Here is a 15,913-nt window from a genome sequence, read left to right as displayed (position 1 = left end):
CAAAATCACTGATTGACTTGACAAACTGGCAATGGACAAGTACAGGTATAAATACACAGGGGAAGATGGGCAACACCTGGAGGGGGGTGGAGACAATCACAAGGACAAGTGAAACAGATCAGGGTGTGACAATGTCAGCAGTTTGTTGGGTACTTCATGAAATGGGTTTCCATGGCGGAGCAAGCCTAAGATCACCATACGCAATGCCAAGCGTTGGCTGTAGTGGTGTAAAGCTTGCCGCCATTGCATAGTGCCAACTGTGAAGTTTGGTGGAGGAGGAATAATGGTCTGGGGCTGTTTTTCATGGTTCGGATAGGCCCCTTATTTCCAGTGAAGGAAATCCTAACGCTACAGCATAAAATTACATTCTAGAATCTAGATGATTCTGCACTTCCAACTTTGTGGCAACAGTTTGGAGATGGTCCTTTCCTGTTTCAGTATGACAGTGCCCCCATGCACAAAGCGAGGTCTATACAGAAATGGTTTGTTGAGATCAGTCTGGAAGAACTTGACTGGCCTGCACCGAGCCTTGACCTCAACCCCATCGAACACCTTTGGGATGAATTGGAACGGCAACTGCGAGCCAGTCCTAACCGCCCAACATCAGTGCCCAACCTCACTCATGCTCTTGTGGCTGAATAGAGGCAAGTCCCTGCAGCCAGTGGCAGGCACTAAATCAAAATGGTGACATTTGCGCGATCGGTTTTCCATCGCTCATTTGCACGTCACGTCAATGATATCATGTCACCATGTTGGACTGTGGGTCAATTAACCTGGTTGGAGTGGGCGTCCTGATTCTAGTTTGTGATCTAGGCAGGCTGCTGCCTGGGAAGGTCTCCCACTCAGAGGTACGAGATGGGGAGGGGGCGGGGGTAGGTTGACCTCAGGTCTCCCCACTGGAAGCCCGAGAGACTCCCCCGCTCCCTCTATCAAATAGCCCACCTCTAACTTTTTTTCAGTACTAATGCAATTAGTTGTGCAATTTAGTTTGTGTTTCTTGTTTGAAGTGCAATAGTGTAATAATCAGGTTCTCTTCTTTATGAGTGTGTTATTCTATTTGTGTTATATAGGATTTGTGCAATTTAGTTTTATTTGTGTTATTTGTTTTTTGTTAGAAATAGGGTAATAGTGTAATAATTCAATTCCCTTTTTATTTTTATTTATATACTACAATTTGTTTCCATTTGTCTTTGTTACTTCTTTTTGATGTATGAGTCTTATGTTTGTATATATTTATATAGTTTTAAATGTTGATTATTTATTTGTGTTGTTCCAAATGTCTGAATAAAAATACAGTTAGTGTAAAATGGTGCTGTTTTTGTTGTTGGGGGCGCTGAAGGAGGGGTTCGACCAGGGAGACATACAAGCTAAAACCGCCACTGCCCGCAGTAATGTTCCAACATCTAGTGGAAAGCCTTCCCAGAAGAGTAGAGGCTGTTATAGCAGCAAAGGAGGGGACCGACTCCATATTAATGCCAATGATTTTGGAATGAGATGTTAGACGAGCTGGTGTCCACATACCTTTGGTCATGTAGTGTATTTTATGGAAAAGAGATGTATATTTCTGGACGATACAACATGACCGAAAGCGCAGATTACTGTTCGATTTGAGAGGGCGCTGCTCCTTCACCTCTTTTTCCTAGTCACCTCACGTCACGTTTTTCTTGGGTACGTCACGGGCCATAGACCGGTGTACTGGGTTTCCACTAGATAGCGCAGCCACAAAATCAAAGTTGGCTATATTGTAAAAATGCACGAAAACAAAAAATAGCTTTCTGGTCTTAATTTAGGGTTAGGCATAGGGTTAGCAGTGTGGTTGTGGTTCGTGTTAAGGTTAGGTTTAAAATAATATTTTAAGAAGATGCATTGTAGAAATAGTCGGGGATTATAATTTCGTGTCAGTGGGAGCTGGTGTACCGCGACTCAGGTTAATAGAATTTCCTCCTTGGGGGGGCTCTAAATCCCCGCCCTAATTTTTTTTATTTCACCTTTATTTAACCAGGTAGGCTAGTTGAGAACAAATTCTCATTTACAACTGCGACCTGGCCAAGATAAAGCATAGCAGTGTGAACAGACAAACACAGAGTTACACATGGAGTAAACAATTAACAAGTCAATAACACAGTAGAAAAAAAAGAGAGTCTATATACATTGTGTGCAAAAGGCATGAGGAGGTAGGCGAATAATTACAATTTTGCAGATTAACACTGAGTGATAAATGATCAGATGGTCATGTACAAGTAGAGATACTGGTGTGCAAAAGAGCAGAAAAGTAAATAAATATTAAACAGTATGGGGATGTGGTAGGTAAAATTGGGTGGGCTATTTACCGATAGACTATGTACAGCTGCAGCAATCGGTTAGCTGCTCAGATAGCAGATGTTTGAGTTGGTGAGGGAGATAAAAGTCTTCAACTTCAGCGATTTTTGCAATTCGTTCCAGTCATAGGCAGCAGAGAACTGGAACGAAAGGCGGCCAAATGAGGTGTTGGCTTTAGGGATGATCAGTGAGATACACCTGCTGGAGCGCGTGCTACGGGTGGGTGTTGCCATCGTGACCAGTGAACTGAGATAAGGCGGAGCTTTACCTAGCATGGACTTGTAGATGACCTGGAGCCAGTGGGTCTGGCGACGAATATGTAGCGAGGGCCAGCCGACTAGAGCATACAGGTCGCAGTGGTGGGTGGTATAAGGTGCTTTAGTAACAAAACGGATGGCACTGTGATAAACTGCATCCAGTTTGCTGAGTAGAGTGTTGGAAGCTATTTTGTAGATGACATCGCCGAAGTCGAGGATCGGTAGGATAGTCAGTTTTACTAGGGTAAGTTTGGCGGAGTGAGTGAAGGAGGCTTTGTTGCGGAATAGAAAGCCGACTCTAGATTTGATTTTAGATTGGAGATGTTTGATATGAGTCTGGAAGGAGCGTTTACAGTCTAGCCAGACTCCTAGGTACTTATAGATGTCCACATATTCTAGGTCGGAACCATCCAGGGTGGTGATGCTAGTCGGGCGCGAGGGTGCAGGCAGCGAACGGTTGAAAAGCATGCATTTGGTTTTACTAGCGTTTAAGAGCAGTTGGAGGCCATGGAAGGACTGTTGTATGGCATTTCTTGACATTGGCCTACCTATCTAGTAAAATAGATTACTGAACTGTCAGGAATGAGGCTAACAAATCCAGTCCAATAACGGGGGTGGTGCCTAAAACGTCTATGCTATGGACCTATCGGACCAAGATTGACAAACATACACCTTGGTTTCTGAATAAAATATATAACAGGATTCACAAACGTATATTATATTTTGTAAATGGTAGTTTACTTTGTCAAATGGATTAGCAAACGTGCATGGCTCAATCTGCCAATATGTCAGAAATGTAGATCCACAAGTTCATTTACAAATATTTGTATCACAATCAAACTATCCCTGGGGCAAAATATTATCTTGAAACGTAATAATAATTTAAAAAAATATAAATCAAATGAGGTGCACGATGTTGCACTTTTGGCACCATTCATTAAGGTCGAAACCCCACATATCCTGAGTCGGTGCCCCCGGTAGTCTAAATCGAGCGCAACTATTTCAAGCAGGCTGTCACAACAGTAAATAAAATAAAAACTTAACTTAATTTGTGATTAAGGAAAAACGTTTTCCTATTGTTTTAATTCTCAGTGTTTGAGGTTTTTTTGCAGTGGTTCAGAGTTTACTTTAAATAGTTAAAAATGCTCATTCGAGGTGTGCGCACGTATGTGACGTATAGTGTTTTTGTCTAAAGCTACATTGACTGCGGATAGCTGGCTAGCTAGATACAGTTGTTGCAGCATTCTTGAAATTAATATTTTGTTTCCGCTAGCTTAAGTTAGTAATTAGAAAAACGAATGAGCAATAGCCCACACTATTGCAGCAAGTCACACGCTACCATGGATCACATTTGGCATCCTCCAATGTGACTAGGACGTCTGGACTAGTCTTGTGCCATTGGAGTTAGCTAGCAAACAAGCTCGCTAGTTGGTCTGCTTGCTAATGCTATCTAGCTAGGTGGTGGGTAGTGTTTTTATTGATTGATACTGGGTGTGCCATTCGTGTTGATTGTTTGATAGTTTACCTGTCACATTCGTTCAAACATTTTACCCATAGTTTGTGAATATTTGAAATGTAGCTAGCCAGCTAGCTTAACTCGTAGCTAGCTAGTTAATTAGCTACGGTTAGCCGCGGCTATTTGGCCTTTTCATAACCAGCCAATGGTTACATATTGAGTTATAATGTGACATCTTGTTTAAAGTCGTTGGCTAAAGTAAAGCTAATTCAACTCAAGTTGGATATATGCCAGTTTAGCCAAAACAATGGAAAGTTTACTAGCTGCGTGAATCCAGGTCAAGGCACCAATGCGACCACCTGGATTTGAACCCGGGTCATCTGTGTGGGACAGGGCAGTGATTTCTAATAGATCTAGTTATATCGATGTTGTTCACTGTAATAAATTTACATTAATGTATTTTGCCTGCACAGCGAGCAGCTGCGAACATCAGTGGTTGAGATTCCATATAATTTGTCATCACTTTGACATCTTTGCACTTCGCCTCCAAACTATGTTGACGCTTTTGTCTTTTTGCCAGATATTGCAGCACGTTGAGATTCTTGAAACTTGAGGAACTCTTTAAGTACAGTACAATGGCTCCCAAAGACATCATGACCAACTCCCATGCCAAATCCATCCTCAATGCCATGAACGCACTTCGTAAGAGCAACACACTCTGTGATATCACTTTGAGAGTGGAGAATACCGACTTTCCTGTACACCGTATTGTCCTGGCAGCCTGCAGTGACTACTTCTGCGCCATGTTCACCAGCGAGGTAACTGTAAGCCTATTTAAATAATGGTTAAATAAATACAAATAAAAAGTAAGCACAAGACTGGAGTTAATTTAGGCCTAGATAGACACACATGAGACAGCACTTCCACAAAAGACCAATGATGACTGATCATCAGTGTCATCAGCGATAATAACTTTATAAATACGTTTGCTGGTGGTTCTCTCTGTATGCAGAAAGAGACAGGTAATAGTTGTTTGACTGGTTCAGAGGTTGACAATGCCCAAAAGAGTTTCTACGTATCCCTTGTGCTTAGAACCCAGCTAAGATTTTTGTAGGCTAAAATTAAACTGATATTCATTTCCTTGAGCAATATGTCTTTCAGTGTGACTGCCATCTGGTTATTTATAGCTTAATAAAAACGCGAGTGGATTATATAGGCCTACCTCAAATATTAGGCTATTCCCAAACACAAAACAGCAATGAAAGTGCATAGCAGAAATAGTCCAATGCTAATTATTTCTCTGTAGCTCGGTTGACCTAGTTTCTCTTTCCTTTAACATTTTTAGCTCTCTAAGAATCCCCAGGTGAGCATTGCTCTTTTACTAACAAAGCTGACTATAATCCACAGCTGCCTACACAAGTATGACAAATAGTAAACACAAGGAATCAGTAGGACTATGTTTTTTGCAATGAGTGCATAGTGCCCTGTGTCTGGCAAGAGCGACTACTAACCAGTAATTTAAACTGATGTGTCTGTCTTTGCTGTTGTGCTTTTGCAGTTGTCAGAGAAAGGGAAATCCTTTGTAGACATCCAGGGGTTGACTGCGTCCACCATGGAGATCCTGCTGGACTTTGTTTACACAGAGACTGTTTTGGTCACAGTGGAGAATGTCCAGGAACTGCTTCCTGCTGCCTGTCTGCTGCAGCTCAAAGGTAAGTTGAGAAATGTAAAAATAATATGAGAACCATTGGACACCATTGCACTTTACTGCATTTACTCTGTGGAATAAACTACCGGTATGTCAGTTAAATCTAAATCTGCTCTTTTGTAAAAGGAAATGCACACCCATCATCTTCCCTTATTAGGTTTGTGCAATATGACTGGCTATATTGTATTGCTAATATAGTGGAAACATTGTTAATTTGTCAAGAAGTTTTTACTTGAGACAAACTAGCAAATTAAATACTTCAACATTATTTTACAAAATGAACGTACTGCACTCACTTAATGTGTATATATGTTTCTTTGTATTCCTCAGGAGTAAAAAGAGCTTGTTGTGACTTTCTGGATAGTCAGCTTGATCCCACAAACTGCCTGGGCATTCGTGACTTTGCGGAGACCCACAATTGCCTTGACCTGATGCAGGCCGCTGAACTCTTCTCCCAGAAGCACTTCCCTGAGGTGGTTCAACATGAGGAGTTTATGCTGCTCAGCCAGAACGAGGTTGAAAAACTAGTTAAATGTGATGAAATCCAGGTAAGTAAAGTGGATTTGGTGAGGTATTATTATACTTGTCGTAACGCTGTAATTACGATAGTAATAATCGTTGTTTCATTAGGTAGCCTTGTAATTGCATATTAATGGAGTTGCGTTTTTGTAATTACAACAATTTCTATGCAATTAAACTACAATTACTTAAGTACTAAGTAACAATATGTTCATACAATGTTACTAGTGTAATTATGGTGTTACTACAGATATAAGGGCAGATTGATGTAAAGTGTTACCAAAGTCGAATAGTGTACTGAATTTATTTGTGAATTCAGTTATCTTTCAATGCTCAAGGGGATACTTTTCACAAGTCTCAAATTGTCCTTCAAAAACCTGAAGTTGAAAGAAAAGGTGCAAGTGTAGACCTGCAGTAATCTCTATTAATGGGGCCCCCTTTGCAGATTTACCTGGCTCTGAAATTATGGAGAAAATAATCTGATTTAAGTATACCTTTGTGCTCTGGAAATTCCTGTGTTTAACCGCACAGCGCATATCTTGCTGTATAAAAACATAATTGTAACCATGGGACTTGATTTGTAGTTTACCAATTCATTCAAAGGACTTTTGCTTGTCACGGTTTTTGTGATCAAAATGTGTGTAATATACACTTAAAGTGGCTTGCGAAAGTATTCATCCCCTGTGGCATTTTTCATATTTTGTTGCCTTACAACCTGGAATTAAAATGGATTTTTGGGGGGTTTGTATAATTTGATTTACACAACATGCCTACCACTTTGAAGATGCAAATATGTTTTATTGTGAAACAAACAAGAAATAAGACAAAAAAACTAAACTTGAGCGTGCATAACTATTCACCCCCCCCCCAAAGTCAATACTTTGTAAAAACCACCTTTGGCAGCAATTACATTTGCAAGTCTCTTGGGGTATGTCTCTATACGCTTGGCACATGTAGCCACTGGGATTTTTGCCCATTCTTCAAAGCAAAACTGCTCCAGCTCCTTCAGGTTGGATGGGTTCCGCTGGTGTACAGAAATCTTTAAGTCATACCACAGATTCCACAATTGGATTGAAGTCTGGGCTTTGACTAGGCCATTCCAAGACATTTAAATGTTTCCCCTTAAACCACTCGAGTGTTGCTTTAGCAGTTTGCTTAGGGTCAATGTCCTGCTGGAAGGTGAACCTCCGTCCCAGTCTCAAATCTCTGGAAGACTGAAACAGATTTTGTGCATGCGTCTGCTCAAACGGTCAGAAACAAGACTCCATGAGGGTGGTATGAGGGCCCGACGTCCACAGGTGGGGGTTGTGCTTACAGCCCAACACCGTGCAGGACGTTTGGCATTTGCCAGAGAACACCAAGATTGGCAAATTCGCCACTGGCGCCCTGTGCTCGTCCCAGATGAAAGCAGGTTCACACTGAGCACATGTGACAGTCTGGAGACGCCGTGGAGAACGTTCTGCTGCCTGCAACATCCTCCAGCATGACCGGTTTGGCGGTGGGTCAGTCATGGTGTGGGGTGGCATTTCTTTGGGGGGGCCGCACACCCTCCATGTGCTCGCCAGAGGTAGCCTGACTGCCATTAGGTACCGAGATGAGATCCTCAGACCCCTTGTGAGACCATATGCTGGTGCGGTTGGCCCTAGGTTCCTCCTAATGCAAGACAATGCTAGACCTCATGTGACTGGAGTGTGTCAGCAGTTCCTGCAAGAGGAAGGCATTGATGCTATGGACTGGCCCGCCCGTTCCCCAGACCTGAATCCAATTGAGCACATCTGGGACATCATGTCTCGCTCCATTCACCAATGCCACTTTGCACCACAGACTGTCCAGGAGTTGGCGGATGCTTTAGTCCAGGTCTGGGAGGAGATCCCTCAGGAGACCATCCGCCACCTCATCAGGAGCATGCCCAGGCGTTGTAGGGAGGTCATACAGGCACGTGGAGGCCACACACACTACTACTGAGCCTCATTGACTTGTTTTAAGGACATTACATCAAAGTTGGATCAGCCTGTAGTGTGGTTTTCCACTTTAATTTTGAGTGTGACTCCAAATCCAGACCTCCATGGATTGATACATTTGATTTCCATTGATAATTTGTGTGTGATTTTGTTGTCAGCACATTCAACTATGTAAAGAAAACAGTATTTAATAAGAATTTTTCATTCATTCAGATCTAGGATGTGTTATTTTAGTGTTCCCTTTATTTTTTTGAGCAGTGTGTGTGTATGTGTATATATATATATATATATATGAGAGAGAGAGAGAGATCATGTGACACTTAAATTGCACACAGGTGGACATTATTTAACTAATTATGTGACTTCTAAAGGTAATTGTTTGCACGAGATCTTATTTAGGGGCTTCATAGCAAAGGGGGTGAAAACATGCGTGCACCATTTTTCATTTTTTAAATTAAATTATTATAATTTTTTAGACAAATTCTTTTTTTCACTTCACCAATTTGGACTATTTTGTGTATGTCCATTACATGAAATCCAAATAAAAATCTATTTAAATTACAGGTTGTAATGCAACAAAATAGGAAAACGCCAATGGGGGTGAATACTTTTGCAAGGCACTGTAGTTAAGTCAGAGGCACAATTTTCTGTTATTTTTGTAACCATTTGTCTTTGTCAACTATCTACATCATCATTAATTAAAACTGTCACTTTGACTTGTTCTTCTTGAAGTGAAGTTGATCTCATTCATTTGGAGAAATCAGTGATTGAGTGAATGCATATTTGGCCTTGAGTAGTTATATACTTTGGGATTTCCGTTATTACAACAAGCATGTTGTTGTCAAGGTGTGTGGTTGTGAATACATGTTGTCTCTGTTTGCAGGTGGACTCAGAGGAGCCTGTATTCGAGGCAGTGTTGAATTGGGTTAAACACAATAGGAAAGAGAGGGAGATTTATTTATCGGAGATGCTGGAGCATGTGCGGATGCCTTTGCTCACTCCGCGCTATATCACAGACGTCATTGACTCAGAGGTGAGGCAGCTAGACCACACACGGTCACATGATGTAAACATAGGCCTGGACCACCTTTACTCCACACACAGACGGGTACAAAGCTCTCCTTTGCCCTCCATTTGGCACATCTGACAATAACTCTATCCTCCTGATTCCTGCTTACAAGCAAAAATTAAAGCAGGAAGCACCAGTGACATACCCCAACCAGAAGCCATGGATTACAGGCAACATTCACACTGAGCTAAAGGGTAGAGCTGCCGCTTTCAAGGAGCGGGACTCTAACCCGGAAGCTTATAAGAAATCCCTCTATGCCCTCCGACGAACCCTGAAATAGGCAAAGCGTCAATACAGGATTATGATCGAATTATACTACACCTGCTCCTACACTAGTCAGATGTGGCAGGGCTTGCAAACTATTACAGACTACAAAGGGAATCACAGCCGAGAGCTGCCCAGTGACACGGGCCTACCAGACGAGCTAAATAACTTCTATGCTCGCGTCGAGGCAAGTAACACTGAAACATGCATGAGAGCATCAGCTGTTCCGGATGACTGTGTGATCACGCTCTCCGCAGCCGATGTAAGACCTTTAAACAGGTCAACATTCCCAAGGCCGCTGGGCCAGACGGATTACCAGGACGTGTACTCCGAGCATGCACTGACCAACTGGCAAGTGTCTTCACTGACATTTTCAACCTCTACTTGTCTGAGTCTGCAATACTAACATGTTTCAAGTAGACCACCATAGTCCCTGTGCCCAAGAACACTAAGGTAACCTGCCTAAATGACTACTGGGCCGTAACACTCGCGTCTGTAGCCATGAAATGCTTTGAAAGGCTGTTCATGGCTCACATCAACACCATTATCCCAGAAACCCTAGACCGACTCCAATTTGCATACCGCACCAACAGATCCACAGATGATGCGATCTCTATTGCACTCCACACTGCCCTTTCCCACCTGGACAAAAGAAACACTTATGGGAGAATGCTATTCATTGACTACATATCAGCATTCAACACCATAGTGCCCTTAAAGCTCATCACTAAGCTAAGGACCTTGGGACTAAACACCTCACTCTGCAACTGGATCCTGGACTTCCTGACGGTCCACCCTCAGGTGGTAAGGGTAGGTAACAGCACATCCGCCACGCTGATCCTCAACACAGGGGCCCCTCTGGGGTGGTTGCTCAGTTCCCCTCCTGTACTCCCTGTTCACTCATGACTGCATGGCTAGGCACAACTCCAACACCATCATTAAGTTTTCTGATGACACAACAGTGGTAGGCCTGATCACCGATAACGATGAGACAGCCTATAGGGAGGAGGTTAGAGACCTGACCGTGTGGTGCAATGTCAACAATCTCTCCCTCAACGTGATCAAGACAAAAGAGATGATTGTGGACTACAGGAAAAGGAGGACTGAGCACGCCCCCATTCTCATCAACGGGGCTGTAGTGGAGCAGGTTGAGCGCTTCAAGTTTCTGGCATCCACATCACCAACAAACTAACATGGTCCAAGCACACCAATGATGTGGGCACGACAAAATCTATTCCCCCTCAGGAGACAGAAATGATTTGGTATGGATCCTCAGATCCTCAAAATGTTTTACAGCTTCACCATCGAGAGCATCCTGACGGGTTGCCTCACTGCCTGGTAGGGCAACTGCTCGGTCTCTGACCGCAAGGCACTACAGAGGTTAGTGCGTACGGCCCAGTACATCACCGGGGTCAAGCTTCCTGCCATCCAGGACCTCAATACCAGTCGGTGTCAGAGAAAGACCCTAAAAATTGTCAGACTCCAGCCACCCTAGTCATAGACTGACTGTTCTCTCTGCTCCGCACGGCAAGTGGTACCGGAGCGCTAAGTCTAGGTCCAAGAGGCTTCTAAACAGCTTCTACCCCCAAGCCATAAGACTCCTCAACAGCTAGTCAAATGGCTACCCAGGTTATTTGCACCCCCCCTACGCTGCTCTCTGTTATTATCTATGCATAGTTACTTTAATAACCCTACCTGCATGTACATTATTACCTCGAAACTGGTGACCCCACACATTGACTCTGTACTGGTACCCCCCTGTATATAGCCCCGCTATTGTTATTTACTGCTGCTCTTTAATTCTTTGTTTTTCTTATCTATGACTTTTTTTTAAGGTATTTTCTTAACTGCATTGTTGGTTAAGGGCTTTGTAAGTAAGCATTTCGCTGTAAGGTCTACCTGTTGTATTTGGCACGTGACAAATAACATTTGATTTGAAATCCACTTTCAATGGAAATTTTCCATTGAGAATGATTTATGGTGGTGTGTGTCTGGGAAACAGGCCTCAAGTGTTGAGCAGAGGTGTTATTACTGTCTTGATAAAGTACTGTATATGTTGTGATGTGTTCCAGCCCCTTATTCGATGCAGTCTTCCCTGCCGAGACCTTGTGGATGAGGCCAAGAAATTCCACCTTAGACCAGAGCTGAGGAGTGAGATGCAGGGGCCACGCACCCAAGCCAGATTAGGTACAGTACTGACCTCCATTTTTTGGATTGATTTTCTTGTCCTAATAATAGGGATACAAGACAAGCTTAGTGGAAGTTACTACCTTATTCATGTGGGAAAAGTGATTACCGTGTTGCTCTTTCAAGGTGCCAAGGAGGTCCTGTTGGTTATTGGAGGATTTGGCAGTCAACAATCCCCTATAGATATCGTTGAGAAGTATGATCCTAAAACTCAGGAGTGGAGCTTTTTACCTGTAAGTATCATTTTTTTTAATTAAATATTTTGGCTCTCTGATCATGGTTAACTTATCCCAAGCATGTTTTTACAGAACATTGCTCGGAAAAGGCGTTATGTAGCTACCGTGTCCCTCAATGACCGTGTGTATGTGATTGGCGGCTACGATGGTCGATCGCGGCTTAGCTCGGTGGAGTGCTTGGACTACACGGCAGACGAGGATGGTGTCTGGTACACCGTCGCCACTATGAATGTACGGCGTGGCCTTGCCGGGGCGACAACACTCGGAGGTAGAGGATCTTCTCTGATTGACAGCCCTCATTGTCATGGGGTTTACAAAAACAAATAGCACTGAAGTGAGTTTGACTGACCTCAGGTGTAACAAAACCCTGCAAGTGTTTTCTAATGCAGACTTTCAAAAAGTTGTTGGAACATTTCCTTACATTTCTTTTCTCACTTTTCTGCCCACAGATATGATCTATGTTGCTGGAGGCTTTGACGGTAGCCGCCGTCACACCAGCATGGAACGATATGACCCCAATATTGACCAGTGGAGCATGCTTGGGGACATGCAGACAGCCAGGGAAGGGGCTGGCCTGGTGGTTGCTAGTGGACTTATATACTGTCTTGGTGGGTATTAAAGAGGTTTGGTTTAAGTTTGTAATGGTGTTGGTGTATAAATATTTAAAATATCTCCCACTTCCCCCACTGACCTTAGTGTAGATCCTTACTATGTGTACACCCCATCAAATTGGTGGATTCAGCTATTTCTGTTACACCTGTTGCTGACAGGTGTATAACATCAAGCACACAGTCATGTAATCTCCATTGACATTGGACAAGCTTAGTGGAAATGCGTTCTCTGAAGTGATGAATCACGCTTCAGGCAATCCGACGGACAATTCTGGGTTTTGCGGATGCCAGGAGAATGCTACCTGCTCAAATGCATAGTGCCAACTGTTAAAGTTTGATGTAGGAGGAGTAATGGTCTGGGGCTGTTTTTCATGGTTCGGGCTAGGCCCCTTACAGTGAAGTGAAATCTTAAAGCTACAGCATACAATGATATTCTAAACAATTCTGTGCTTCCAATTTTGTGGCAACAGTTTGGGGAAGGCCCTTTCCTGTTTCAGCATGAATGTCCCAAAGCGAGGTCCATACAGAAATGGTTTGTTGAGATCGGTGTGGAAGAAATTAACCCCATCGAACACCTTTGGGATGAATTGGAACGCTGACTGTGAGCCAGGCCTAATCGCCCAAAATCAGTGTCTGACCTCACTAATGCTCTTGTGGCTGAATAGAAGCAAGTCCCCGCACCAATGTTCCAACGTCTAGTGGAAAGCCTTCCCAGAATAATAGAGGCTGTTAAAACAGCAAAGGGGGACCAACACCATATTAATGCCCATGATTTTGGAATTATATGTTTGACGAGCAGGTGTCCACACACTTTTGGTCATGTAGTGTATGTAATTTATTGCAGGTGGGTATGATGGATTGAATATCCTCAATTCAGTGGAGCGGTATGACCCTCACACAGGTCATTGGACAAATGTTACCCCCATGGCCACCAAACGCTCAGGTGAGTACTCCAAAGTATGAGGGCTGTATAGATTATATACAGTATGGCTCTTTACATATGGCTATGGTTAGTATGTCTGAAGGGCCTATACTCTTTTTTAAAAATATATCTTTTTTATTTATTTTACATTTATTTAACTAGGCAAGTCAGTTAAGAACAAATTCTTATTTTCAATGACGACCTAGGAGCAGTGGGTTAGTGTTCAGGGGCAGAACGACAGATTTGTACCTTGTCAGCTCGGGGGTTTGAACTTGCAACCTTCCAGTTGCTAGTCCAGTATCCCTTTGTTACAGGGGCCGGTGTAGCCTTGCTCAATGACCACATCTATGTGGTGGGAGGCTTCGATGGAACAGCGCACCTCGACTCGGTGGAGGTTTACAACATTAGGACTGACTATTGGACCACGGTAGCCAGCATGACCACTCCCCGCTGCTACGTAGGAGCTACCGTCCTCCGGGGACGACTCTACGCCATAGCTGGGTAAGCCTAAACATCCCAACCCTGCTCAGAATTTAATATTTTTTACATTTATTTTTAGGAAAGTGTAAATTCACTTTCCTTTCATATGTTTATTGCTTTTAATGACAGACAGATGAGAAACAATGAGGGAGACAGGTGAAGAGGAGATTCAGAGTGAAGGGAGGACACAGGGATTGAACCCCTGTCTCCGGCTAAGCGTTGTACATGTGCATAGACCCGGGAGTGTTATCACTCGACCACGGCTCTGCAACCGACTTCAGTATTAAGAGATACTGAAGGGATCATTAATATACATTATGTATGACTCTTAATTGATTTATATTATTCTTGCTTAGATAAAAAAAATTATAAATCTGAATCATGAATGCAATCTCCTTATGGTCCAGTTCTCGATAAGCATGCGACTTATGTATTTGAACACAGCCATATGATGTATTGTTCATCCTCCCCTGTACTCTTTTGCCCTCTAGGTATGATGGAAACTCCCTTCTGAGCAGTATCGAGTGTTATGACCCTGTTATTGATAGCTGGGAGGTGGTCACCTCAATGGCCACACAGCGCTGTGATGCAGGAGTGTGTGTCCTCCGAGAGAAGTGAGATTTACCTCAGAACAACCTCAAAGGTTGGGTGAAGCAGAGGAGGGCAGTCATCTAGTCCTGAATCTGATATTTACGCGCCACTACTATGGAGCAACAGAGGGATTATTCACTTGGAGGCCAGTGTGCTATATGTCCTCCCGGAAGTCTCTTGATTCTATTCATCAGACTTTCTCATCTGAGCTTAGTTACTTCTGTGTGATAAGGGACAGGGGGTGTACAACAGTGATTAGAGTTGTTTCAGTCTCTTCATCAACAGTTGTTGCTTCCAAGAAGACATCCATCCCAACCCACTCGGTCGCATGACACACTTTGTGGTAGCTGTTGCCGTGGTTACCAGTGAGATTTGACTCATCTTTTAAAGTGCAATATATTTCTCTACTTATCTTATGAACCATTGGAGCAGAAGAAACAAAAGACTCCAGTTTTCTGCTGCTATATGCCTTATGCCCTTGTGGCCCACATTGAACTGAACATCCATGATGCCTCATTAGGACTGTGATTGTTGTCATGCCATCAAGTATGATGATTATTTAGCATTTGCCAGGTTTTCAGTCAGACAGTAAACCCTTTGTAGATTTTGTAATTCTGTATAAAGCGCTTTTAGAAACAAATCACTTATTGAAGAATTGTCATTTACCTGACAGTCATTATTTTCAATGTATCAAAGATATTCAAATGAATGACATTTTAGGGAAAGCACCATAATTGTATTGTGGACTGCAGATGGTTCCTTGCTCTTTTGCTGTTTCTGTCATCTTGTCAAAATCTCTGTCCCCTGCAATTGACTCTGCTAAAGATGTGCGTATGGTGCATGCATTTGTCCATAGTGGATTTGTTTGGACAAGCAAAATGACTTGACTTCTATTATTCGGGGCAAGTACAAAATCCTGAGGAGTCTTTTGTTGTTACTTGAAAAAGTGAATAAACATTGTGATAATGTATGACTTCATTTGTTTTCAGTTATTCCTGTAATGCAATGTGGAATTCGATGTTGAAGTGAACTGTTGTGACCTCTAGTAAAAGCCCAGTGAATTTGTCAAGGGTTTCGGACCTCTTGGTTTAATGGCTAAGTTGTTGGACTGACTGTCACACTTGCAGGGACCCGGGTTTGAGTCCTGGTTGGGCTAATCACCAAGCTAGCTGCATTGATGTCAGAAGTGGAATGACACTGTGGGACTATCGGGTGTGGGAGGATGTTCGGGGGGGCAGGGATGTGTTTCCCAAAAGAGGGTGTAGTCCTTGTGATTCTTGATAAGTGCTTAGTAACGGACTGCCCCAAGGCCCTGGTTCAGTTCAAACCAGGC

At 43.0% G+C, this 15,913-nt stretch overlaps 1 protein-coding gene across 4 annotated transcripts; it reads left to right on the top strand.

The window, feature by feature from the left end:
* The first annotated feature begins 3,724 nt into the window (after positions 1-3,724).
* LOC109908188 (kelch-like protein 12) lies at positions 3,725-15,553 on the top strand. Of its 4 annotated transcripts, XR_002257633.2 has the most exons (14): positions 3,745-4,037; positions 4,613-4,850; positions 5,378-5,395; positions 5,591-5,744; positions 6,071-6,288; positions 9,104-9,253; positions 11,626-11,740; positions 11,867-11,973; positions 12,049-12,244; positions 12,426-12,584; positions 13,432-13,530; positions 13,824-14,010; positions 14,119-14,308; positions 14,481-15,553. XR_002257633.2 is itself a non-coding variant. In XM_020506735.2 (13 exons), the coding sequence occupies exons 2-13, from the start codon at positions 4,668-4,670 to the stop codon at positions 14,605-14,607; spliced, it is 1,713 nt and encodes a 570-aa protein (XP_020362324.1). In that variant the 5' UTR covers positions 3,745-4,037; positions 4,613-4,667; the 3' UTR covers positions 14,608-15,553. The 4 variants fall into 4 exon arrangements, 2 of the variants coding, with proteins under 2 accessions (XP_020362326.1, XP_020362324.1); XR_004203699.1 differs by lacking the exon at positions 5,378-5,395; XM_020506735.2 differs by lacking the exon at positions 14,119-14,308.
* Positions 15,554-15,913: the final 360 nt, after the last annotated feature.

Source organism: Oncorhynchus kisutch, linkage group LG17 (assembly GCF_002021735.2).
Source record: "Oncorhynchus kisutch isolate 150728-3 linkage group LG17, Okis_V2, whole genome shotgun sequence".
NCBI lineage: Eukaryota > Metazoa > Chordata > Actinopteri > Salmoniformes > Salmonidae > Oncorhynchus > Oncorhynchus kisutch.
Note: the sequence above shows the minus strand (reverse complement) of the source record. Positions and strands in the feature narration are given on the sequence as shown.